At 43.5% G+C, this 25,124-nt stretch overlaps 1 protein-coding gene and 1 pseudogene across 1 annotated transcript; one reads left to right on the forward strand and one right to left on the reverse strand.

The window, feature by feature from the left end:
* The window catches only part of LOC110741515, a 31,228-nt pseudogene extending 19,851 nt beyond the window's left edge, over window positions 1-11,377 (reverse strand).
* A 780-nt stretch (window positions 11,378-12,157) lies between these two features.
* On the forward strand, window positions 12,158-13,466 carry LOC101019236 (olfactory receptor 5C1). Its single transcript, XM_003911268.5, has one exon. The coding sequence runs from the start codon at window positions 12,385-12,387 to the stop codon at window positions 13,408-13,410; it is 1,026 nt and encodes a 341-aa protein (XP_003911317.2). The 5' UTR covers window positions 12,158-12,384; the 3' UTR covers window positions 13,411-13,466.
* Window positions 13,467-25,124: the final 11,658 nt, after the last annotated feature.

Below are 25,124 nucleotides of genomic sequence, written 5' to 3' on the forward strand. Positions count from 1 at the left end.
ACGTTATGCACATGTACCCTACAACTTAAAGTATAATAATAATAAATAAATTAAAAAAAGAAAAAAAAGACTTCGTCTAAAAAAAAAAAATCCAATGGTAAACCAGGCACAATGACTCATGCTTACAATCCGAGCTTCTTGGGAGGCTGAGATGGGAGGGTGGCTTGAGGACAGGAGTTTGAGACCAGCCTGAGTAGCATAGTAAGACCCCGTATCCAAAAATTTAAAAAAAAAAAAAAATTAAATCAGCTAGGCACAGTGCATGTGCCTATAGTCCCAGCTACTCTGGAGGCTGAGATGGGAGGATGAGTTAAGCCCAGGACTTCGAGGCTACAGTGAGCTATGATCACACTACTGCACTCTAGGCAAGGCGACAGAGCAAGACCCTGTCTCTATTTAAAAAAAAAAAAAAAAACAGTGAAGCAGGGACATGAAGGCATTCAGTGTGCAGCCTCCATGGACTGGCCAGAACCAGTCCATGGTTGGTGTTCTTTTATCAGGAGAAAATTACTGAAATCAGTCTCTTGTCCAATCAAAGCTGTCGTGACGGCTTGTGGAAGGGGAGGTCAGTCAGCCAGCATCAAGTGGTTGGTGGAGCTGCAATTGTTTTAATATTGCTTATCTTGAGGCCAGTGCTTGTTTAGCTGCCAGAGAAAAAGAACAACCTGTGGCAGTTAGAACATAGTTTATTCTTTCAAGGGACTTAACCCCTGCCTGGCGTAGCCTTAGGTTTCATTTATAAGTTTTATTGCTGCAAAGAGTCCATCACCTCAATCTTGTGACCTCTATTTTAACATTAATGCTGGTCATTTTGTGTCTAGACTGCAAAAGGAAGGAGGTATAATGAGGCATGTCCCACCTTCTGTCCCATTATGGCCTGGAATCATTTTTAAGGTTTCTCTGGGATCCCCTTGGCCAAGAAGGGGGTCCGTTCAGCTGGCTGGGGGTGCTTAGGATTTTATTTTTAGTTCTCAATGAAAAATCTCTAGGGTCAGTCACACCTTTCTCTCCATCATTCTCTGAGCTCCAGTCCCACTGGTCTTCTTTCAAGTCTTCAAAAGCGCCATTTGCATTCCCAGCCCCAGGCCTTTCTGCGTGCCATCATTCCCACCTGACACACTTTCCCCCACACATTTGTTAGTTAATTCTGACTCTCCCTGAAGGCTCTATGAAAGAAAAAGGACTATGGCTTGTTCATTATTGTATCCCAAGCTCCTAAACTTAAGCCCAGAACATAGTAGAATGTAATAAATGCTAGTTATGTGAACTTAAAGAACATTTTGCTAACGTGATGGACAAGTTAGCCAAATTGCAGCTTCCTACCCCATAGTCATTTATTCCCCACAGCCTGAGCCACTTAGCCATCCATTCTGATCTCTTGGAGAGTAGTTCTCAATCCTAGAAGGACATGACAAGTAGTTTTTAATCCTGACAGCTTTTAAGAATTGCCTAAGCCTGGGCATGTCTCCAAGAGTTAATTTCCCGAGCACTTACTTCATGCTGAGCCCTGGCCCCAGGTTGCTTCAAGTCTAGGGCAGCATCAGACACAATCATCTGTTTCCTTACCTGTCTCAGATTCATGCTATTATACACATCTTAAAGAGGCACAGAGGGAAAGAGTGCCCCTGTCGCAGAGGTAGGAAGGCTTCCTGCAGATAGTAATATCTGAGCTGGTTTTGCAATAAAGAGTTTACCAGGTAGACAAGGAAGGGGCAAGACATTTCAGGCAAGAGGACCACGGTGACATATTAGGAGAATCGCAAGAAGAATGTGGGTTTGTGCAGAAGGGTTTCAAAGATTCTAGTGCATAGTAATAAGTAAATAAATATAAGAGAGAGTCCTAAAGAATGGATGAAGAAAGTGAGCCAGAGGGATTACTCTCACTGAGGGATATGATTGTCTTCCCCACACAGAGCCTGGGGACCCACTCAGCCAAATTTCTCCAACCTCCCCAGGCACCGAAGTGTGAGTCATCCAGGCATTCCCCTGCCACCAGCTGTCACAAGGTCCCCAAAGGATGTGGAGAGAGTCTCCATGGACTCTGGGACAGCAGATAGGGAAGGAGGAGGCAGGAAGAAAATAGAGTCATTCCCTCAGGGGCCACAAAGACTCTAAGTCCCCCTGTTACTACCTCTGGACTGGGGCATGTCCCTGCTACCTCCCCCTGCCAGTCTCACCCTACAGACTGCACCAAAGCTGCTCTGCTGAAAGAACTCCCCCTCCACCTCCACTCTCAAGGTATGTCCTAACAATCCAATAACCACATGCCATTGCAGTGACAGCAGCTGCTGTGTGAACCAAGACATATTAAATGTCTGTGTGCTAGGAAGGATGATCTACGAACTTGGGCTTGTTAAGAAAAGGGCAAGCCACATATTGAGAAATGCCAGGAGGCCAGCCCCAGCAGACTTAAATGCATTCATGAGTACAGTGGGGCCTGGAGAGCAGAGGATAAGTCAACACAGAGTTGAGCAGAAAGCTAGCAGGAAGAGGCTAAGGAACCCTCCAGAAAGCTGAAATCCTAAGATATCCAAGCCGGAAATACTGTTCAATATCACCTAGGGTCTTACCAGGCAAGCGGTGCCCAGGCTGCAGCATCAACACACATCTAGGAGTTTGTTAGAAATGCAGAATTTTCAGAGTGCTAGTCCTGAGGCAGTCACTGCATTTATTAACATCTCCAGCTGATTCCTATGCACCCTAAAGGTTGGGAAGCACTGCTTGAGTGAGTGTCCCAAATCAGCTGCATATCAGAATCACCTGGAACATTTTTTCTGCCTATAGATTTCTAAGCCCCACTCTGCATCAATTGTTTAGGATATCTGGGGACTGTGTGTAGCAATCTATTTTTTCACAAAGCTCCACTAGTAATTCTAATGACACCAGTCCGCACAGTAGAGTGGGAACCGCTGATCAGTCGAAACTGCTCAATCTAAAGATGAGAAAAGATGGGTGGCAACTGAGGAAAGACAGTGGCAACAACTAGTTTGGTAATCTATTAAGAGACCTGATGAGGGCTTCCACCTAGAGATAGCATTTAAGGAAAGAACTTGATTTGGAGCCAGGAGATCTGAGTTCAAGCCCCAACTGTACGCCTTCATAGCTGTGCCTCTTGGAACAAATCTCCCCTCTTCTTTCTTTGGAACTCAGTTTTCTTACCTTCAAGTAAAGATACCCCTAACCAGAGAAAGAAAGGGACAGGCAGCTGGAACTGAGGTCAGAAGAGCCAAGTGGGAATCCCAGCTATGCCACCCACCAGCTGCACCACCAAGAGAAAATGCTTAAGAGGTAGCAGCAGTGAGGGGAGAAATGAAGGCTAGAAGCCAACATACATTGATCCTGACTGGACCAGGCTGTACTTGGTAAATTTTGTAGGAGATAGAAAATCAGGCATATGTAGCCGGGCGTGGTGGCTCACACCTGTAATCCCAGCACTTTGGGAGGCCAAGGCTGGTGAGTCACCTGAGGTCAGGAGTTCGAGACCAGCCTGGCCAACATGGTGAAACCCCATGTCTACTAAAAAATACAAAAATTAGCTGGGCGTTGTTGCAGGCGCCTGTAATCCCAGCTACTCAGGAGGCTAAGGCAGAAGAATCACTGGAATCCAAGACACAGAGGTTGCAGTGAGCCGAAATCACACCATTGTACTCCAGCCTGGGTGACAAGACTCTGGAAGGAAGGAAGGAAGGAAGGAAGGAAGGAAGGAAGGAAGGAAGGAAGGAAGGAAGGAAGGGAGGGAGGAAGAGAGGGAGGGAGGGAGGGAGGGAGGGAGAAGAAAATCAGGCACATAAAGGAAAAACCTTTCTTCACCTATAGAAGCAGTCCCAACACAGGCTTCCACTGAGCATACTCTTCACATTCCTGGGGAAGGAAGAATTATCCTAACTTATGGTGACCGACAGTCCCAGTTTGCCTGGAACTGAGGAGTTTCCTGGGACACAGAGCTTTCAGGTCTAAAACTGGAACAGTCCCAAGCAAACCAGGACTGTTGGTCACTCTGATCCTAGGGGTGAGGATGGGTGGGCTGAAGTCTCTCTGTTGCAGAATGGAATGCATAAAAGGCTTCAGCCAGTTCTAGTGAGTATATAAGGAAACTACCTTCATCATTCCACAAGAATTCACTGAGCATCTATGATGTGCCAGGTGCTTGGCAATAACAGTAAAAGAGATACCGCCTCCACCTTCACAGAGCTTACAGCTGAGAGGAGGATATGCCTCACAATGTTACCATGATGTGGAACTCTGAGTAACCCTCTGCCTATTCTTTCTGCTGAATTTTTTGGTGAAAAAAAATTAAGTTGGAGCCTCACTTTACAACTTACACCAAAATAAATTTCAGGTACACTAAGTATTTAACCATCTAAAAAAGTGAAACTACGAAAGTACTAGAAGAAAAGCATGGGAGGATATTTTTATAATCTTAGAATGGAAAGAGGGCTTCTATGTATAACCTAAAACCAATAAAATAAGAATTTACTAATTCAATTAAATAAGTTAAAATGTACTTTTCGTAAAGAAAAAGAACCATAGAGTCAAAAGACTAATGACAAAATAGAAGTATATATATAATTTATATCACAAAGAGCTAATGTCCACAAAACATAAAGAGTTACTCTAAATTAATAGCAACAGTCTGGGTGTAGTAGCTCACACCTATAATCCCAGCACTTTGGGAGGCCAAGGCAGGTAGATTACCTGAGGTCAGGAGTTCGTGACTAGCCTAGCCAAAATGGCAAAACCCCATCTCTATGAAAAATATAAAAGTTAGCTGGGCATGGTGGCATGTATCTGTAGTCCCAGCTACTCAGGAGGTTGAGGCATGAAAATCACTTGAACCTGGGAAGTGGAGGTTGCAGTGAGCCAAGATCACACCATTGCACTCCAGCCTGGGCAACAGAGCGAGACTCTGTCTCAAAAATAATAATAATAATTAATTAATAGCAACAAAGACCAAAAATTCAACAGATAATTGGCAAAGAATGTGAACAGAGAATTCACAGAAGAAATGCAAGTGATTCTTAAGTTTATGAAATAATGTTCATTCGCATTCATAATAAGATAAATGTAAATTAAGGCTACAATGAGGTAATTTTATATATCATTTAGCAAAGATCAAAAAGTCTGAAAACAGTATTATGGACAATGTTGGAAAGCATGTACTGTTATGTATTGCTAGTGGAAATATAAATTAGTACATCATTATTTAAGAGCAATTTGATAATATCTATAAAATAAAGTACATATACTCTTTGGCTTAGTATTTCCATTTATATGCTAACATATGAGTTTTAAAATAAATGTATACATATATGTCTGTGCATTTATAAAATAATTCTGGAAGGATACACAAGAAACTGCTAGCAGCTGTCCCCTCTAGAGAGCAGGAATAGAGGACTCAGAAACAAGGTGGGAGGAAGAGTTGTTTTTTATTAAATACCCTTTGGTGCCTCTTGAATTTTTTACAGTGCATTGTATTGCTCCTAAAAATAAACAACAAAAAGAGAGCAAAGTAGAAAACACTAACTTCTAGGGATGTACTCATATTTATTATTAATATTAAATTTAATTTTTAAAGATTTTTTTCATTGGGAAATGTTGTGAAAAACCCAGGATTGAAAAAGGGGAGATTGAATCGCAGAGAAGGCATGCACCTAACCAAGGGATAACAAAGATGATGCACCTCTCCTACTAACACCAGCCCTCAGGCAGTGACTTCCACAAGCACTGAGATAAGAAGGATTCTAAGGCTAGTCCAAGTTCAGTGAGAATGAGTAGCAAGATTGACTAGCCAAGTCTGCCTTGCTCACAGAATGGGGTCATAGCATCCTCTTTTATACAAACTCCATCTCTCGCCGAATGAAGTGAGACTGTGTTACACCACTCCATTTGATGGCAGCCTATGTTCAGTTGCAGAATCCAACTTATTTTAAGAGTGAATACCTCTTGGGGTGGTGAATACATGAAACTAAAGTGATACTGTGGCACAAAATATCACAAGTCCGTTAATATTCAGCCAAAGTAGATTGCAGTAGCTGGGTATAGATTCACAGAGAAGGCACATTAAATCGGGCTTAAATGTTAGCTAGGGGCTGGGCACAGTGGCTCACGCCTGTAATCCCAGCACTTTGGGAGGCCAAGGCGGGTGGATCACCTGAGGTCAGGAGTTCAAGACCAGCCTGGCCAACATGGTGAAATCCCATCTCTACGAAAAATACAAAAATTAGCTGGGTCTTGCGGTTCGTGACTGTAGTCTCAGTAACTCAGGAGGCTGAGGCAGGAGAACTGCTTGAACCTGGGAGGCAAAGGTTGCAGTGAGCAGAATTAATGGCATTGTACTCCAGCCTAGGTGACAGAGTGAGACTCCATCTCAAAAAAAAAAAAAAAAAAGTGTTAGCTAGGAACTTGAATAGGGGAACAATAGGGTTTGGCTGTGTCCCCACCCAAAATCTCATCTTGAATTGCAGTTCCCATAATCCCCACGTGTCATAGGAGGGACCTGGTGGGAGTAATGGAATCATGGGGGCGGTTACCCTCATGCTACTGTTCTCGTGATAGTGAGTTTTCATGAGATCTGATTGTTTTATAAGGGGCTTTTCCCCCTTTTGCTTGGCACTTCTCCTTCCTGCAATCATGTGAAGAAAGACATGTTTGCTTCCCCTTCTGCCATGATCCTAAGTTTCCTGAAGCCTCCCCAGCCATGTGGAACTGTAAGTCAATTAAACCTCTCTCCTTTAAAAATTACGTAGTCTTGGCCAGTTCTTTATAGCAGCATGAAAACAAACTAATACAGGGAAGAAGAGGAAAAAAAGGGATTCTAGACAGAGACAATAATTTCAAAAGAGTTTCAAAAGATAGTAATAAGTAGGCCTAGTATCAAAGACAGGGGAGAAGAGTGAATAATAAGAAGACGGGACAAGAGCAAAGTCTTACACAGAAGAAACAATATTAGAAAAGTGCTTTTGTGGATACCCTTGGCAAAGTGTTCAGAGTTATCTAATGCACAGTCAGAGTGAAATACTTAGACAAGTCTTGAGAAGCAGAGTGGAGAGGGGAAGATATGGTCTGCATGGAGACCAGCTGGGAAGCTCACACATGATCACATGAGTGGGACTTGGACCAGGGATGTGGCAGTCCTTGGAGTGAAGTGGACCAGCACAAGGGTACTGCCAAGGCACAACAGGTGGGTGGCCTACTGGCTACAAAAGGAGAGGGTGGGAACAGAGTCAACCTCAAAAGTAAAAGATGCTTCTCTGGGCTTGGATTTCTTCATCTATGAGTACATACAAAAGTATCTGCTTCATAAGGATGTGATAGGTATCAAATGAGATTGTTCATGCAATCATCAATCAATCAATGACCTACCAATCATTCCACTGATTGGCATCAGATGCCATTCAGTAAGGGGAGGAGAAAGAGAGAAAAAGAGAGAAATGTGTTCCTCTCCTTCAGATCATATATATGTTAGTTTGTAATTATATGTGTGTGGTTATTTGATTAAGAGCTCTCTCTTCCCACCAGCCTGAAAGTTCCATGAGAGCAGTGACAGATGTGTTATAGTGACATCTGTATCCTTTGTGATCATAGAGTCTCTGTTCCATAATAGGTAGTTAATAAATGCTTGTTGAGTATATAATTAAAAATGGATTGATAGGTAAGTGATTGATAGATTGATAAATACATACATGCATGCATACATAAATAGATACATAGACTTCATAAGTTTAATCCCAAGGACTGAAGGATAAATGTGGAGTCAGACAGAAGTTGGAATGTTGGAAGGATTCGAAAAGACAAGAGAGTCAACTAGAGGCAACCAGGAACCTAAAAGTGCAGGAATCTGAAGTTTTCCAGTTCCTTTCTAGCATTGAGTAGCATCTAAGAGCAAATGCAGAAGTTGCTCCTTATGAAAACCTGAGTTTAGCAACTCCCACACTGACGTACGCAAGTCTAGAACATCTATATTGCTCCTCTGGGTAGTAAGGTGAGAGAGAGAGACATTAATGGAGAATTAATTCTATGTTTTGTGTGCGCAAACACACGCACTCCACAATACTCATTTAACTGAAGTTTGTGGGTACTTGTACCCAAAACGTTCAAAGAACCTTAAAAGTCCTGAAGTCTCATTGTCCCTATTTTACAGATGGAGAAATGGAGAGGCACTCAAAGCAGCTCTGCTCCTCACTTGGTAAAGGTGAGTTGCGTTTGCTTTCCATGTGGACAGACTGAAATACAAAAAGGTTGGCCACCAACTGGGTTCTGTGTGCAGAACTTCAGCCAGGTAGTAGACTTCATTCTTGGAGAACATGTAGTTGAGTAGCGCTGGAACTCCCTGTTTCTGTACCCCTGGAGGCTGTCTGACCTCCACCAGTGACACACCAAGGAGAAGGGGGAAGATACCTAAAATCCTGTATGCCTATGGACAGAGGGGTGAATTAGGCACAGTCCCAGACCTTAAGATGCTTGATCAGGTGACAGGAGATAAACATGTAGGTAATTATACAACAATGGAATAATGATATGATGCAGAGAGACTGGTGAGTGGAGTTCCAGCATGAGAGGTTGGGCAGTCAGGTGCTCAGATAAAGATGACCCTTAAGCTGAATCTTAAAAGATAAGAAGGATCAGCTCTGATATGGCAGAGGGCAAAGGCCATGAAATCCTCTGAAATGCCCTCAAGTCTTTTAGCTGGAGCCCCATCTCTGTTTGGAGCAGCCAGCAGTATGTCTTACATACACATACATTTAAAAAAAAAAAAAACATATATTATGAGTTTTTTCATTGATCTGCATATTTTTCTGAAAATTATGTTTTGATGTCAATATGTTCTTGAGATTTCCCTATATTGTTATATAGAGGTTGACTCCATTCCTGTTTAACTCCCATGAGCCTACTGATAAACATTTAGGTTTCACTAACATTTAGCCATTACAAATTATCCAGGAATGCATGCTCCCTTGTCTCCTTCTGTATACATGAGAGGGTTTTCAAAAGTAAACACCAAGTAGTGGAATTACCAGGTGCTATGGACTGAATGTTTACATCCCAGAAAAATTCATGTTGAAATTCTAACCCCCAATATGATGGTATTTGGAGGAGCCTTTGGGAGGTAACTAGGTCTACACCTAATTAAGTCATTGTGGGGGCATCTATGATAATGGGATTAGTACCCTTAAAAGAAACCAGAGAGCTTTCTCTGTCTCTCTGTCCCCACCCTGTGACAATACAGTAGGAAGGTGGCCATGCACAAGCCAGAAGGAGGGCTCTTACTAGAACCCAACCATGCTGACATGCTAACCACAGACTTCCCAGTCTGTGGTTATATAAATAAATGTCTGTTGTTTAAGCCACCCAGTCTATTGGCATTTTGTTTTAGCAAACTGAGTAGCTTAAGACACTGGGGAGTGCACAGTGGTCAGAAATGTCCCAATTTACATTTCCACAAGCACAACCTCACCAACGTGATATTGTCAAAATTTTTCATCCAAATTGTGCTTTGTAGGAGATTTTCACCATTCTCACTGGGCACAGGTAAGTCCCAAACATCTAAACTTCTCTTAAAAGGAGGGGAAGGAGCATATGTATTCAGCTCCAGGCCCCTTCCTGCACACCTACTGTCTCTTAGAACCCTCCAACGGAGATATTATGGTTCTTACTTTGCAAGGAGAAGACCAAAGTTAAGAGAGACGAAGTGACTTGCCTGAAGTTACACACCAGAAAGTTGTGAAACTAGGGCTCAAAAGCCAGTGTTCATGCTGCTAATATCTATACTCTTGATCACTGTGTTATGGACTCAACTAACACTTTTTGAGCTCTGACTATGTACCGCACCCTGCAGATACAAAAATGAATTATGGGGCATTCTTAACACATAGTAATAATACTCAATAAAACTTTGTTGAATTAATATTGAATCAAGGAGCTCAGAGTTCACAGGAGACAGACATGTAAAAGATATTTGCAGTAGAATGGCGAAGCAGCATAAGAGATGTAGAGCAGTTGTTCCCCTTTACCCACAGTTTTGCTTTCTGCAGTTTCAGTTACCTGCAGTCAACCGTGACCCGAAAATATTAAAAATAGGCTGGGTGCAATGGCTCACGCTTGTAATCCCAGCACTTTGGGAAGCCGAGACAGGCAAATCACCTGAGATGAGGAGTTCAAGACCAACCTGGCCAACGTGGTGAAACCCCATCTCTACTAAAAATACAAAAAAATTAGCTGGGCATGGTAGTACACACCTGTAGTCCCAGCCACTCAGGAGGCTGAGGCAGGAGAATCACTTGGACCTGGGAGGTGGAGGTTGCAGTGAGCTGAGATCATTCCACTGCACTCCAGCCTGAGTGACAGAGTGAGACTCCATCTCAAAAAAAAAAAAAAAAAATATATATATATATATATGTGTGTGTGTGTGTGTGTGTGTGTGTGTGTGTATATATATAAGTATATATAATGTGTGTGTGTATATATATATAACAACAAGTAAGATATTTTGAGGGACATAGAGAAAGACCACCTTCACATAACTTGTATTTTAGTACATTGTTATAATTGTTCTATATTATTATTAGTTATTGTTGTTATCCCTTACTATGCCTAATTTATAAATTAAACTTTACCATGGATATGAATGTATAGGGGAAAAAAATCACATATCTAAGGTTCAGTACTATCTGTGATTTCACACATCCACAGGGGGTGTTGGAACGTATTCCCCATAGATAAGGGGGAACTACTGTATGCTCCAGTGCAGCGGGACACAGACAAGAAAAATGTTTAATTTTAAGGGACAGATCAGGGAAGGCTTCACATTGGAGATACTTTTTATCAAACACAAAAGGAGGAAATCAGTTCCAGGCAAAGAGAACAAATGCAAGGCACAGGAATGTGAAGCAACATTGCATTTTCTGGGAATTATACTTTTGATGGCCATAAAGTTGCTTCCTTCCAGTTTAGAGCCAAAGCATCCAGGTCAATTCATTTCCATTCATAGGGCCTTTGTTAAATGCCTGTGTGTGCTAGGCCCTGTGTGAGAAGCTTTACATGCATTATCTCATCGAATCCTTTCAGCTTTCCCCCATTATACCGATGAGAACACTGAGGCTCAGAGAGGCCAAGAATTCAGCTCAGGAATATATTCACACTCTCAGTTCTTTCTACTCCCCACTGTTTTCCCAAGACACCAGGCTACTCCTTTCTCCCATCTTACTCCAAAGGAAAGATGTCCCTCCTAGCAAACCTCAAAACCCATGGCCAGGTGCCCCTTGCATCTGAAGATTATTTCTGCTCATTCCACTGTCTCTTTTCTTACCTGAAAAACTGGAGAGGAGAATGCATATACAGTCACAAAGTTTTCAATCATTGGCTGGACATGAAAGATCATCCCATTCATTCATTTATCAAATCTTTTTTGAGCACCAGCTGTGTGCTACGCAATGCTCTCAGTGCTGTAGACACAGAAGTGAATAAGAGAGACAAGACTCCTGTGGGTGTGGTGGAGCAAGCCTATAATCCCAGCTGCTTGGCAGGCTGAGGTGGGAGGACGATCACTTAAGCTCAGGAACTCTAGTTCAGCCTGGACAACATAGTGAGACTTTGTGTCTCTTTAAAAAAAAAAAAGAAGAAGAAGAAGAAGAAGAAGGCTGGGTGTGGCTCACACCTGTAATCCCAACACTTTGGGAAGCCGGGGTGGGCAGATCATTGAGATCAGGAGTTGAAGACCAGCCTGGCCACCAACATGGTGAAACCCTGTCTCTACTTTAAAAATACAAAAATTAGCCAGCATGGTGGCAGGCGCCTGTAGTCCCAGCTACCTGGGAGGCTGAGGTAGGAGAATCACTTGAACCCAAGAGGCGGAGGTTGCAATGAGCCAAGATTGAGCCACTGCACTCCAACCTGGGTGACAAAACAAGACTTCATCTCAAAAAAAAAAAAAAAAAAGATGGGCGGGGCACAGTGGCCCAGGCCTGTAATCCCAGCACGTTGGGAGGCCAAGGTGGGAGGATCACCTGAAGTTGGGGGTTTGAGACCTGCCTGATCAACATGGAGAAACTCTGTCTCTACTAAAAATACAAAATTAGCCGGTCATGGTGGCGCATGCCTGTAATCCCAGCTACTCAGGAGGCTGAGGCAGGAGAATCGCTTGAACCCAGAAGGTGGAGGTTGTGGTGAGCTGAGATTGCGCCTGTGCACTCCAGCCTGGGTAACAAGAGCGAAACTCCCTCTCAAAAACAAACAAAAAAAAGCTGCTGCAAGGACTTCTAAGGGTTAGAAACAGGTTTTGAGAGGTTATGTGGCTTGCCCAAGGTCACATAGCAATTTTGTTGCACAGGTGGGCTGAAACCCAAGCCTACCGAACTCGCAGTATAGGACGCTTTCTTCTCCCTGGCCATGACCTTGACCTTTCTCTTATCTCCCTCCTGCTTTGCCTCTTCTCAGTCTCTGTCCAGTAGGATGAACTCAGAGAACCTCACCTGGGCTGCGATTGCCCCTGATGAATTCATCCTCCTGGGCATCACGAATCGCTGGGATGTGCGTGTGGCCCTCTTCCTGACCTGCCTGCCTGTCTACTTGGTGAGCCTGCTGGGAAACGTGGGCATGGTACTGCTAATTCGCTTGGATGCCCGGCTCCACACACCTATGTACTTCTTCCTGGCCAACCTCTGCCTGCTGGATGCCTGCTATTCCTCCGCCATCAGCCCCAAGATGCTAGTGGACCTGCTGCTGCCCCGAGCCACTATCCCTTACACAGCCTGTGCCCTCCAGATGTTTGTCTTTGCAGGTCTGGCTGACACCGAGTGTTGCTTGCTGGCAGCCATGGCCTATGACCGCTACGTGGCCATCAGAAACCCACTTCTCTATACAACAGCTATGTCGCAGCATCTATGCCTGGCCTTGCTGGGGGCATCAGGCCTGGGTGGGGCAGTGAGCGCCTTTGTTCACACAACCCTCACCTTCCGCCTGACCTTCTGCCGCTCCTGGGAGATCAATAACTTCTTCTGTGATATCCCTCCACTGCTGGCCATCTCCTGCAGTGACACCAGTCTCAATGAACTCCTTCTCTTCGCCATCTGTGGCTTCATCCAGACAGCCACGGTGTTAGCTATCACCCTGTCTTATGGCTTCATTGCTGGGGCTGTGATCCGCATGCGCTCGGTCGAGGGCCGTCGGCGAGCAGCCTCCACTTGCTGCTCGCACCTCACAGCCGTGGCCATGATGTACGGGACACTCATTTTCATGTACCTGCGTCCCAGCTCCAGCTATGCCCTGGACACTGACAAGATGGCCTCTGTGTTCTATACCCTGGTCATCCCGGCTCTCAACCCGCTCATCTACAGCCTCCGCAACAAGGAGGTCAAGGAGGCCCTCAGGCAGACCTGGAGCCGATTCCGCCGTCCAGGGCAGGGGCCCCAGTGATTGGTCCAGGGAGGCTGGGTAGGTCTGACTGTGAGGGGATGAGGAGGTCGGGGCCTCTTTCTGGCCCCTGTCACTGTCGGTAAAGATGGGATGCTCCTCTGGCTTGGATATCTCATGTCATTGTTTAAGGGACAGTAAAGGGGGAAATGAAAGCTTATAGCAGGGAGAAAAAGACTTGGGGTTCATCTGGGGCTAGACCTAGAGCCAGACCCTAGACCAGGTTAATGTTGCTGTTGCACTGCCTCAGGTTCTTCAACATTCAAAACATAAACGTTCAGCCAGGTACAGTGCCTCACGCCTGTAACCCCAGCACTTTGGGAGGCCGAAGCAGGAATTCAAGACCAGTCTGGACAACACAGGGAGACCCCATCTCTACAAAACAAAAAAAAGAAAAAAATGTTAAAAATAAGCTGGGCATGATAGCATACTATGCAGCCATAAAAAAGAAGGAGACGATATCCTTTGCAGGGACATGGATGGAGCTGGAGACCATTATCCTCAGCAAACTAATGCAGGATCAGAAAACCAAACACCACATGTTCTCACTTATAGGTGGGAGCTAAATGATGAGAACACGTGGACATATAGAGGGAACAACACACACTGGGGCTTACCGGAGGGTGGAGGGTAGGAGGACAGAGAGAAGCAAAAAACAAAAAATAACTAGTGGATACTAGGCTTAATATCTGGGTAGTAAAATAATCTGTGCAACCAACCCCCATGACACACATTTACCCGTGTGACAAACCTGCACATCCTGCACATGTACTACCCCTGAACTTAAAAGTTAAAAATAATAATACCTGTAATCCCAGCACTTTGGGAGGCCGAGGCGGGCAGATCACAAGGTCAGGAGACCAAGACGATCCTGTCTAACACGGTGAAACCCCGTCTCTACTAAAAATACAAAAAAAAAAAAAAATTAGCCGGGCGTGGTGGCAGGCGCCTGTAGTCCCAGCTACTTGGCAGGTTGAGGCAGGAGAATGGTGTGAACCCGGGCGGTGGAGCTTGCAGTGAGCCGAGATCGCACCACAGCACTCCAGCCTGGGCTACAGAGCAAGACTCCGTCTCAAAAAAATAATAATAATAACAATAATAAAATAATAAGTTAGCCAGGCGTGATGGTGCACGCCTGTAGTCCCAGCTACTCGGGAGGCAGCAGCAGGAGAATCACTTGAGCCTAGGAGGTCGAGGCTGACTTTGAGCTGTGATTGTGCCACTGCACTCCAGCCTCGGTAACAGAGCAAGACCCTATCTCAAAATAGTAATAATATAAAAGTCCCTATCTCAAAATAGTAATAACATGAAAGTTCCTAGATGTTACCAGGTAAAGGAATACAGGCTTATTTTCTACCTGTACTTATAAGAGGCTAATCCCCAGAAGCACCAAGTGAGAGCTATGTTAGCTCCAAGTGCTCCAAGTGTTCCTAGATTCTTGACCTTTTAAGCTTCTTCATGGCCAGTGTGTCTGCACCTGCCCTCCTCAGCCCCAGGAGAACATCTTCAGGATCCACTTAGACCAAAGAATGGGACTAAATCGGAAGAGGGAAACATCTGTCCCCTGTGGTCAATGTAATCCACGTCTCAGGAAAATGGCTTAATAGCCAGAACAAGCACAAGTCACTTTTAAACTCCCAACACCTGGGTTTGAATTTGGCCAAGGTTAGACTAGTTCAGGCTTATGATAGAAGTTAGGAAAGGATCAGGATTGAATGGTTAGAATAAGGTTAAGATAAGGTCTCAGGCTATTGCTAATGATGGGGTTCAGTTAGGGTAGGTCAGGATTAGGGTTAGGGAGAATTAAGAAATGATCAGGTGGGGCAGAGCAAGATGGCTGAATAGGAACAGCTCCAGTCTCCAACTCCCAGCGCGACCGACACAGAAGACCGGTGATTTCTGCATTTTCAACTGAGGTACTGGGTTCATCTCACTAGGGAGTGCCAGACACTCGGTGCTGGTCAGCTGCTGCAGCCCAACCAGCGAGAGCTGAAGCAGGGCGAGGTATCGCCTCACCTGGGAAGCGCAAGGGGAAAGGGAATCCCTTTTCCTAGCCAGGGGAACTGAGACACACAACACCTGGAAAATCGGGTAATTCCCACCCCAATACTGCACTTTAAGCAAACAGGCACACCAGGAGATTATATCCCACACCTAGCCGGGAGGGTCCCACGCCCACGGAGCCTCCCTCATTGCCAGCATGCAGTTCAAGGAGCATCGCATAAAGGCAGCAGCCAGGCTTAGAGGGGCTCGCCATTGCTGAGAGGTAGCTTGCAGGCAAACAGCTGCTGGCTCCAACTGGGTGGAGCTCAGCTCAAGGAAACCTGCCTGTCTCTGTAGACTCCACCTCTGGGGACAGGGCACAGTAAACAACAAAAGCAGAAACCCAGACTCCAAAACCACTCTGTCTGACAGCTTTGAAGAGTGCAGGATCTCCCAACACGGAGGTTGAGATCTGGAAAAGGATTGTTCAAGTGGGTCCCTGACCCCTGAGTGCAGCTTAACCACATCCCCACTAGGGGCACACCACAGGCACACCTCAGTGGAAGCTCAAAGCAAGAACGACAGGGCTTACCCCTGCCAATTCAGAATATTCTATCTTCCTGCAGCCTCTGCTGCTGACAACACACTCCAGGCAAACAGGGTCTGGAGGGACCTCAAGCACCTCCAACAGACTACAGCTGAGGGTCCGACTGTTAGAAGAAAAACTATCAAACAGAAGGACACATACACCAAAACCTCACTGTAGTACATCACCATCATCATCAAAGACCAGAGGCAGATAAACCACTAAGATGGGGAAAAGCAGGGCAGAAAAGCTGAAATTCAAAAATAAGCACATTCCGCAAAGGAGCACGAGCTCATCGCCAGCAACGGATCAAAGCTGACTGACGACTTTGACGAGACGAGAGAAGAAGGCTTCAGTCCATCAAACTCTCAGAGCTAAAGGAGGAATTACTGCACTCCAGCGCAAAGAAACTAAAAATCTTGAAAAAAAAGTGGAAGAATTGGATTATAATTAATGCAGAGAAGGTCATAAACGAAAATGAAAGAGATGAGTGACAAATGCAATACAAGCTTCAGTAACTCTATCATCCGGAAGAAAGAGTATCAGCGATTGAGGATCAAAATGAATGAAATGAAGCAAAAAGAGAAACCAAAGAAAAAAGAAAAAGAAATGAACAAAGCCTGCAAGAAGTATAAAGTGGGATTATGTAAAAGACCAAATCTACGCCTGATTGGGGTGCCTACAGTGAGGGGGGAACTGGAAAAACACCTTCAGGATATCATCCTGAGAACTTCCCCAACCTGTAGGGCAGGCCAAATATCCAACCACAGAGACACAAAGCTACCCTCGAGAAGAGCAACCCAAGACCCATAATTCGCCGATTCACCAAAGTTGAAATGAAGGAAAAAAATCTTAAGGGCAGCTAGAGAGAAAGGCTCACGGGTTACTCCACAAAAAATACCGAGATCAACAGCAGATCTCTCGCAGAAACTCTAAGCCAGAAGAGAGAAATAATATTCAACATTCTTCAAGAAAAGAATTTGGAAACCCAGAATTTCATATCCAACCAAACTAAGTTTCATAAGTGAAGGAGAAATACAATCCTTTACAGATAAGCAAATGCTTAGAGATTTTGTCACCACTAGGCCTGCCTTACAAGAGACCCTGAAGGAAGCACTCAACATGGAAAGGAACCGCACCAGCCATTGTGAAAAACATGCCAAAATGTAAAGACCATTTAGGCTAGGGAAGAAACTGTATCAACTAACGAGCAAAATAACCAGTTAATACTCAGTATACAATGGCAGGATCAAGTTCACACATAACAATCTTTAACCTTAAATGTAAAATGGACTAAAATGTCTAAATGAAAAGACACAGATTGGCAAACTGGATAAAGAGTCAAGACATCAGTCTGCTGTATTCAGAAGACTCATCTCACATGGTAGAGACATATACATAGGCTCAAAATAAAGGGATGGAGGAAGATTTACCAAGCAAAATGGAGAACAAAAAGCAAGCTGTACACTAGTCTCTGATAAAACAGACTTTAAACCATCAAAGATCAGACAAAGAAGGCCATTACATGGTAAAAGGATCAATTCAACAGGAAGAGCTAACTATCCCAAATATATATGCACCAAATACAGGAGCAATCTAGATCCATAAAGCAAAGTCCTTATATTCTACAAGAGACTCTAGACTCCATACAATAATAATGGGAGACTTCAACACCCACTGTCAACACAGACAGGATCAACGACAGAAAGTTAACAAGGATATCCAGGAATTGAACTCATCTCTTCAGCAAGCAGACCCAGACATCTATAATCCCTCCACCCCAAATCAACAGAATATACATTTTCTCAGCACCACATCGCAGACTTATTCCAAAATTGGACCATAATTGAAGTAAAGCACCCTCAGCAAATCTACAAGAACAGAAATTATAACAAATTGTTTCTGACCACAGCAATCAAACTAGAACTCAGGACTAAGAAACCAACCAAAACCAAGCCAACTACATGGGAACTGAACACCAATTCTGCATGACTACTGGGTACATAACGAAATGAAGGCAGAAATAAAGATGTTCTTTGAAACCACAATGAGAACAAAGATACAAAAGGACAATTGCAGAACTTCTGGGACACATTTCTAAAGCAGTGAGGGAAATTCTATAGCACTAAATGCCCACAAGAGAAAGCAGGAAAGATCTAAATGGACACTCTAACATCACAATTAAAGAACTAGAGAAGCAAGAGCAAACACTTTCAAACCTAGCAGAAGGCAAGAAATAACTAAGATCAGAGCAGAACTGGAAGGAGATAGAGACAAAACCCAAAAAAAATCAATGAATCCAGGAGCTGGTTTTGAAAGATCAACAAAATTGACACAGACTACCAGAGACTAAGAAGGAGAGACCAAATGACGAATGAGAATGATAAATTAGAATGAGAACTGATAAACAAACCAGAAAACGCAGAAGAAATGGATAATTTCCGGACACGCTAATTTCCAAGACTAAACCAGAAGAAGTTGGAATCCCTGAATAGACCAATAGCAGGCTCTGAAATTGAGGCAATAATTATCAGCCTACCAACCAAAGTCCAGGACCAGATGGATTCACAGCTGAATTCTACCAGAGGTACAAGGAGGACAAAATGCATCTTCCTATAGAAACTATTCCAATCAATAGAAAAAGAGGGAATCCTCCCTAACTCATTTTAGAGAGGCCAACATCATCCTGATACCAAAGCCTGGCAGAGACACAACAAAAGAGAGAATTTAGACCACATCCCTGATGAACATCGATGAAAATCCTCAATAAAATAATACTGGCAAACCGATCTAGCAGCACATCAAAAAGCTTATCCACTATGATCAAGTGGGCTTCATCCTGGATGCAAGGCTGGTTCAAATATTCTAAATCAATAAACATAATCCAGTATAAGAACAGAACCAAAGACAAGAACCACATGATTATCTCAATAGATGCAGAAAAGGCTTTTGACAAAATTCAACAGCCTTCCATAAAAACGCCAATAAATTCGGGTATTGATGGAATGTACCTCAGCCAATAAGAGAGCTATTTATGACAGACCCACAGCCAATATCATACTGAATGGGCAAAAACTGGAAAAATTCCTTTGAAACTGGCATATTGATTAGATGCCCCTCTCACCACTCCTCTATTCACCATATAGTACAGTTCTGGCTAGGCAATCAGGCAAGAGAGAAAGAAATCAAGGGTATTCAGTTAGAAAGAAGAAGTCAAACTGTCCTCTTGCAGACATGATTGGAATACTTAGAAAAATCCCATTAAAGGCCTCCAAATCCTTAAGCTGATAAGCAACTTCAGCAAAGTCTCAGGATACGGAATTAATGTGCAAAAATCAAGCAAGCATTCTTATATACACCAGTAACAGACAAAGAGAGCCAAATCATGGTATATAACTTCCATTCACAATTGCTTCAAAGAGAATAAAATACCTAGGAATCCAACTTACAAGGGATGTGTAAAGGACCTCTTCATGAGAACTACAAACCACTGCTCAGTGAAATAAAAGAGGACACAAACAAATGGAAGAAAATACTCATGCTCATGGATAGGAAGAATCAATATCGTGAAATGGCCATACTAAGATGAGGATTCAATGCCATCCCCATCGCTACCAACAGTTCTTCACAGAATTGGAAAAAAACTGTTTAAAAGTTCATATGGAACCAAAAAGAGCCCGGTGATCTAAGACAATCCTGGGTCAAAGAACAGAAGCTGGAGGCATCACGCTACCTGACTTCAAACTATACTACAAGGCTACAGTCACCAAAACAGTGCCATGGTGGTGGTACTGGTACCAAAACAGAGATATAGGACCAATGGAACAGAACAGAGTCCCCGTGAATACCACACACTACAGCCATCTGATCTTTTGGACAAACCTGGAGAGAGAAACAAGAAATGGGGAAAGGATTCCTATTTAATAAAATGGTGCTGGGAAAATTGGCTAGCCAGCAGTAGAAAGCTGAAACTGGATCCTTTCCTTACCCTTATATGAAATTAATTCAAGATGGATTAGGACTTAAATGTTAGACCTCCACACCATAAAAATCCTAGAGGAAAACCTAGTAGTACCATTTGTGACATAGGCATGGGCAAAGACTTCATGTCTAAAAACTAAAAGCAACGCAGCAAAAGCCAAATTGACAAATGGGATCTCATTAAACTAAAGAGCTTCTGCACGGCAAAAAGAAACTACCATCGAGTGAACAGAGGCAACCTACAGAATGGGAGAGAAAATTCTTGCAATCTACTCATCTGACAAAGGGCTAATATCCGAACCTACAACTCAAACAAATTCTACAAGAAAAACAAACAACCCCATCAAAACGTGGGCAAAGGATATGAACAGACATTAAAAAGAAGACACATTCATACAGCCAATAGACACATGAAAAATGCTCATCACTGGCCATCAGAGAAATGCAAATCAAACCACAATGAGATACCATCTCACACCAGTTAGAATGGCTTATCAATAAAAAGTCAGGAAACAGGTGCTGGAGAGGATGTGAAGAAATAGGAACACTTTTACACTGTTGGTGGGATTAAACTGGTTCAACTTATTATGGAAAACAGTATGGCGATTCCTCATGATCTAGGAACTAGATGTACCATATGACCCAGCCATCCCATTACTGGGTATATACCCAAAGGACACAAATCATGCTGCTATAAGACACATGCACACATATGTTTATTGTACACTGTTCATTAGCAAAGACTTTGAATCAACCCAAATCCATCAGACAGACTGGATTAAGAAAAAATGTGGCACATATACACCATGGAATACTATGCAGCCATAAAAAGGATGAGTTTGTGTCCTTGTAGGGACATGGATGCAGCTGGAAACCATCATTTTAGCAAACTATCACAAGAACAGAAAACCAAACACCGCAGATGTTCTCACCTCATATAGGTGGAACTGAAAAATGAGATCACTTGGACTCGGGAAGGGGAACATCACACACCGGGGCCTATTATGGGAGGGGGAGGGGAGGGATTGCATTGGGAGTTATACCTGGGATGTAAAATGACGAAAGGATGGGTGCTGATGAGTTGATGGGTGCAGCACAGCAACATGGCACAAGTATACATATGTAACAAACCTGCACGTTATGCACATGTACCCTAGAACTTAAAGTGTAATAATAATAATAAAAAAAAAACATGATCAGGTAAATTTATGATTGAATTACAATTATGCAAACTTTATAATTTGGGCTGGTTGTTATTGGTGCTAGATTTGGGATAAATTTAAGAGTTTGGGCCGGGTGCGGTGGCTCACGCCTGTAATCCCAACATTTTGGGAGGCCGAGGCAGGCAGATCATTTGAGGTCAGGAGTTCAAGACCAGACTGAGCAACATGGTGAAACCCTTTCTCTACTAAAAATACAAAAAAATTAGCCAGGCATGGTGGTACTTGCCTGTAATGCCAGTCACTCGGGAGACTGAGGCAGGAGAATCACTTGAACCCAGGAGGCAGAGGTTGCAGTGAGCCAAGATTATGCCAGTGCACTCCAGCCAGGTTGACAGAGTGAGACTCCATGTAAAAGACCCAAAAAAGAGCCCGTACAGTCAAGACAATCCTAGGCAAAAAGAACAAAGCTGGAGACATCACGCTACCTGACTTCAAACTATGTAAATAAATAAATAAATAAATAAATAAGAATTTGGATAAATCTTGTTAGAAATATTACAATTATTTTAGGGTTAGTGTTAGAATGGGAGATTAAATAAGACTGGAATTCGGATTTCATATGTATTGCTCAATTAAATTGGAGTTAGAGTTTAGTTCATATTAGACTTAAGTTGGTGTATGGGTAATGTTTGTGGTAAGTTTAAGTCATAGTCTGGTTATTATTACAGGTAAGCTGGGATCAGAACCAGATGAAATTTAGGCATAACAGTCTTTTAGGTATCAAATTGGCATGCTTGTGGTCACTTTAAGATTTAGTTGGGGTTATAAATAATGTTACTTAAAGCCTAAGGGTGGGGGTTGGTTGTTGGTGAATTTCAGTTTCTTTAAGAGTTATGAGCATGCCTGGATTTGCATGTGGTTGGGTAGGATTAATATCATGACTGTTTGGTGTTAAGATTCCAGCACTGAGGTAGGGTTGGAGTTGGAGAGGGAATGCCATAACCCTGACCCCTTGGGCAACAGTAACTACACTGCCTCAAGCCTTGAGTCATGGAGGACCTCCCAGACCCAGAGCTCTTAGGAGTTTTATTCACCCCGAGTTCACAATTTTGACAGATTTCTTTCGTCTCCATGACTCTTTTACACATAGGCAAGTCCCAAGGCACTGCATTCTCCCTGGGAAGCCTCTCTCTGCAGAAGCAGACAGGAATGGACCCTAGGAGTTACAGGAAAGAGCCTCCAAGAAGAGGTGGAGCATAGTCAGATTTAAGTGTCAGCTTCTACCTGATCCTCCCTCCAGTTTCCCTGATTATGGCCGAGGTGAGACCAGGGGTGGGAAAGGTATGGGACTCAAACAATGCTTCACCCAATAGGCTGCCCATGGAGTCTCTTCCTTGGGCCCCAGCCAGGTGCTGGCCTTGCCCCTCTACACTCTCCCTTCAAGGAGAAATCAACCACCTGCACGTAGACTGCAGGAAAACTGAAGGCTTCGACCTGGCTCCCTGGGAAGAAGATGCCCCTTGTTGCCAGGACCAAGACCCTCCCTCTTGGTAACTATGGCATTCTTGGAGGTCCCAGGCTAATAAGGAGAAGAATGTGGACAAGACCGTGTCCTCAAATCTTACAGAACTTTACAGGTTTCCTGACTCACCCCAGTTTTCCCAGAACAGTACCAGTTTTGTTTTTGTTTTTGTTTTTGTTTTGTTGTTGTTGTTGCTGTTGTTGTTTTGAGATGGAGTCTCACTCTGTCGCCCAGGCTGGAGTGCAGTGGCGCAATCTCGGCTCACTGCAAGTTCTGCCTCCCAGGTTCACGCCTTTCTCCCGCCTCAGCCTCCCGAGTAGCTGGGACTACAGGCACCTGCCACCACGCCCAGCTAATTTTTTGTATTTTTAGTAGAGACAGGGTTTCACAGTGTTAGTCAGGATGGTCTCAATCTCCTGACCTTGTGATCCGCCCGCCCTGGCCTCCCAAAGTGCTGGGATTACAAGCATGAGCCACCGCACCTGCCGAACAGTCCCAGTTTTAAAACTCCAAGTCCCATGTCCCAAGACACCCTCAGTCCTGGGCAAATCGAGATAATTGGTCACCCCATTTCCTGATGAAGCAGCATCTTGAGAGAAAAGGTAAAATTCCCAAATTCGGCACACTTTGAAAAGACTTAGATAAAATAAAACCCCTTCTCTCATCACAAGACTCAATCATCCTCTCCCAGTTCCCCAACTCCTCTTGCCTCCTATCACCATAGCAACTCAGATGCCATGACAAAAATTGGAGGCATTGTCAAAAGAGTTGGCAACCTGAGGACTGCGAATGTAAGGCTTACCCCAAATTTAACATTTAGACTCAAAGAACTCCTCTATGATCCTTTCTCTTTTTTGTGGGTTCTTAGGCTCTCATGACATACAGCAGCTGCCACAATCAGTGGAAAAGTTTCCAGAGGGATAAGGCCCCTCCCATCACCTTGGCCCTACAGGATGGCCATGGCTCCTTCCACATATTTAGCATCCATGGAGCAGCCAGATACAATAATTACATAAATCCTAGAAACCAGCTAAAAGAAATATCAAGTTTCAGGCTATTATACTGGGCCTACTTGATAGATAAGAAAACAAACAAGAGGGAAGGGGAAAGGATCGGAAGACAGTAACACAGCCCAACCTGGAGAATGAAGGAAGAGAGATAAATCACCCCTCCTAAAGTGAGATGCCCATAAGAATGTGCCCAATTCTGATAAAGCATTTCCCTTCAACACCACTTACTAAAGCAGGCAGTGAGGACAGGAAGATGGGGAAGACTGGGGCACTCATTGCACAAAATAAGTTGGGCCCTGCAACATGGGTAGAAATTGAGGGCAAGAGGCAATTGCACCAGGGGCATGAGGGGCAAGTATATACAAAGGCGTGGAAGTGAAATAAGCTCAGCATGAGCGGAAGACTCTAAGGAGACCAATTTAACTGACTTGAGGGGGTATGCTGGGAAAGTAGAGGGAAGTTTGAAGATTGGAAATTAGGGAATGAGAAGAGCACTCCATGGCTTCAATATTAGGTAGAAAATTTAGACTTTATTCAAGAGGCAACAGTAAATCATTGGAAATTTATATATTCAGAATCATTCTTTCTGGTTATTCCAACAGTGTTATGTAAAGCTATTCCCACCTGGAATGGTACATACAGGTTCACTTCCCTCATACTGCAGTACACACCCAGAAACACATACCCCTTCAATAAAGACCTAAAGTCCTATTAGAAATATTCCTCACCAGAAATAAGAGAGAACACAGACAAATGGAAAAACATTCCATGCTCATGGATAGAAAGAATCAATATTGTAAAAATGGCCATACTGCCCAAAGTAATTTATAGATTCAATGCTATTCCTATCAAGCTACCAGTGACTTTCTTCACAGAATTAGAAAAAACTACTATAAATTTTATATGAAACCAAAAAAGAGCCCATACAGTCAAGACAATCCTAGGCAAAAAGAACAAAGCTGGAGACATCATGCTACCTGACTTCAAACTATGCTACAAGGCTACAGTAACCAAAACAGCATGGTACTGGTACCAAAACAGAGATATAGACCAATGGAACAGAACAGAGTCCTCAGAAATAATACCACACATCTACAGTCATCTGATCTTTGACAAACCTCAGAAAAACAAGAAATGGGGAAAGGATTCCCTATTTAATAAATGATGCTGGGAAAATTGGCTAGCCATAAGTAGAAAGCTGAAACTGGATCCTTTCCTTACTCCTTATACGAAAATTAATTCAAGATGGATTAAAGACTTAAATGTAAAACCCAAAACCATAAAAACCCTAGAAGAAAACCTAGGCAACACCATTCAGGACATGGGCATGGGCAAAGACTTCATGACTAAAACACCAAAAGCAACGGCAACAAAAGCCAAAATTGACAAATGGGACCTAATCAAACTAAAGAGCTTCTGCACAGTAAAAGAAACTATCATCAGAGTGAACAGGCAGCCTACAGAATGGGAGA

Source organism: Papio anubis, chromosome 13 (assembly GCF_008728515.1).
Source record: "Papio anubis isolate 15944 chromosome 13, Panubis1.0, whole genome shotgun sequence".
In the NCBI taxonomy this organism is placed as follows: domain Eukaryota; kingdom Metazoa; phylum Chordata; class Mammalia; order Primates; family Cercopithecidae; genus Papio; species Papio anubis.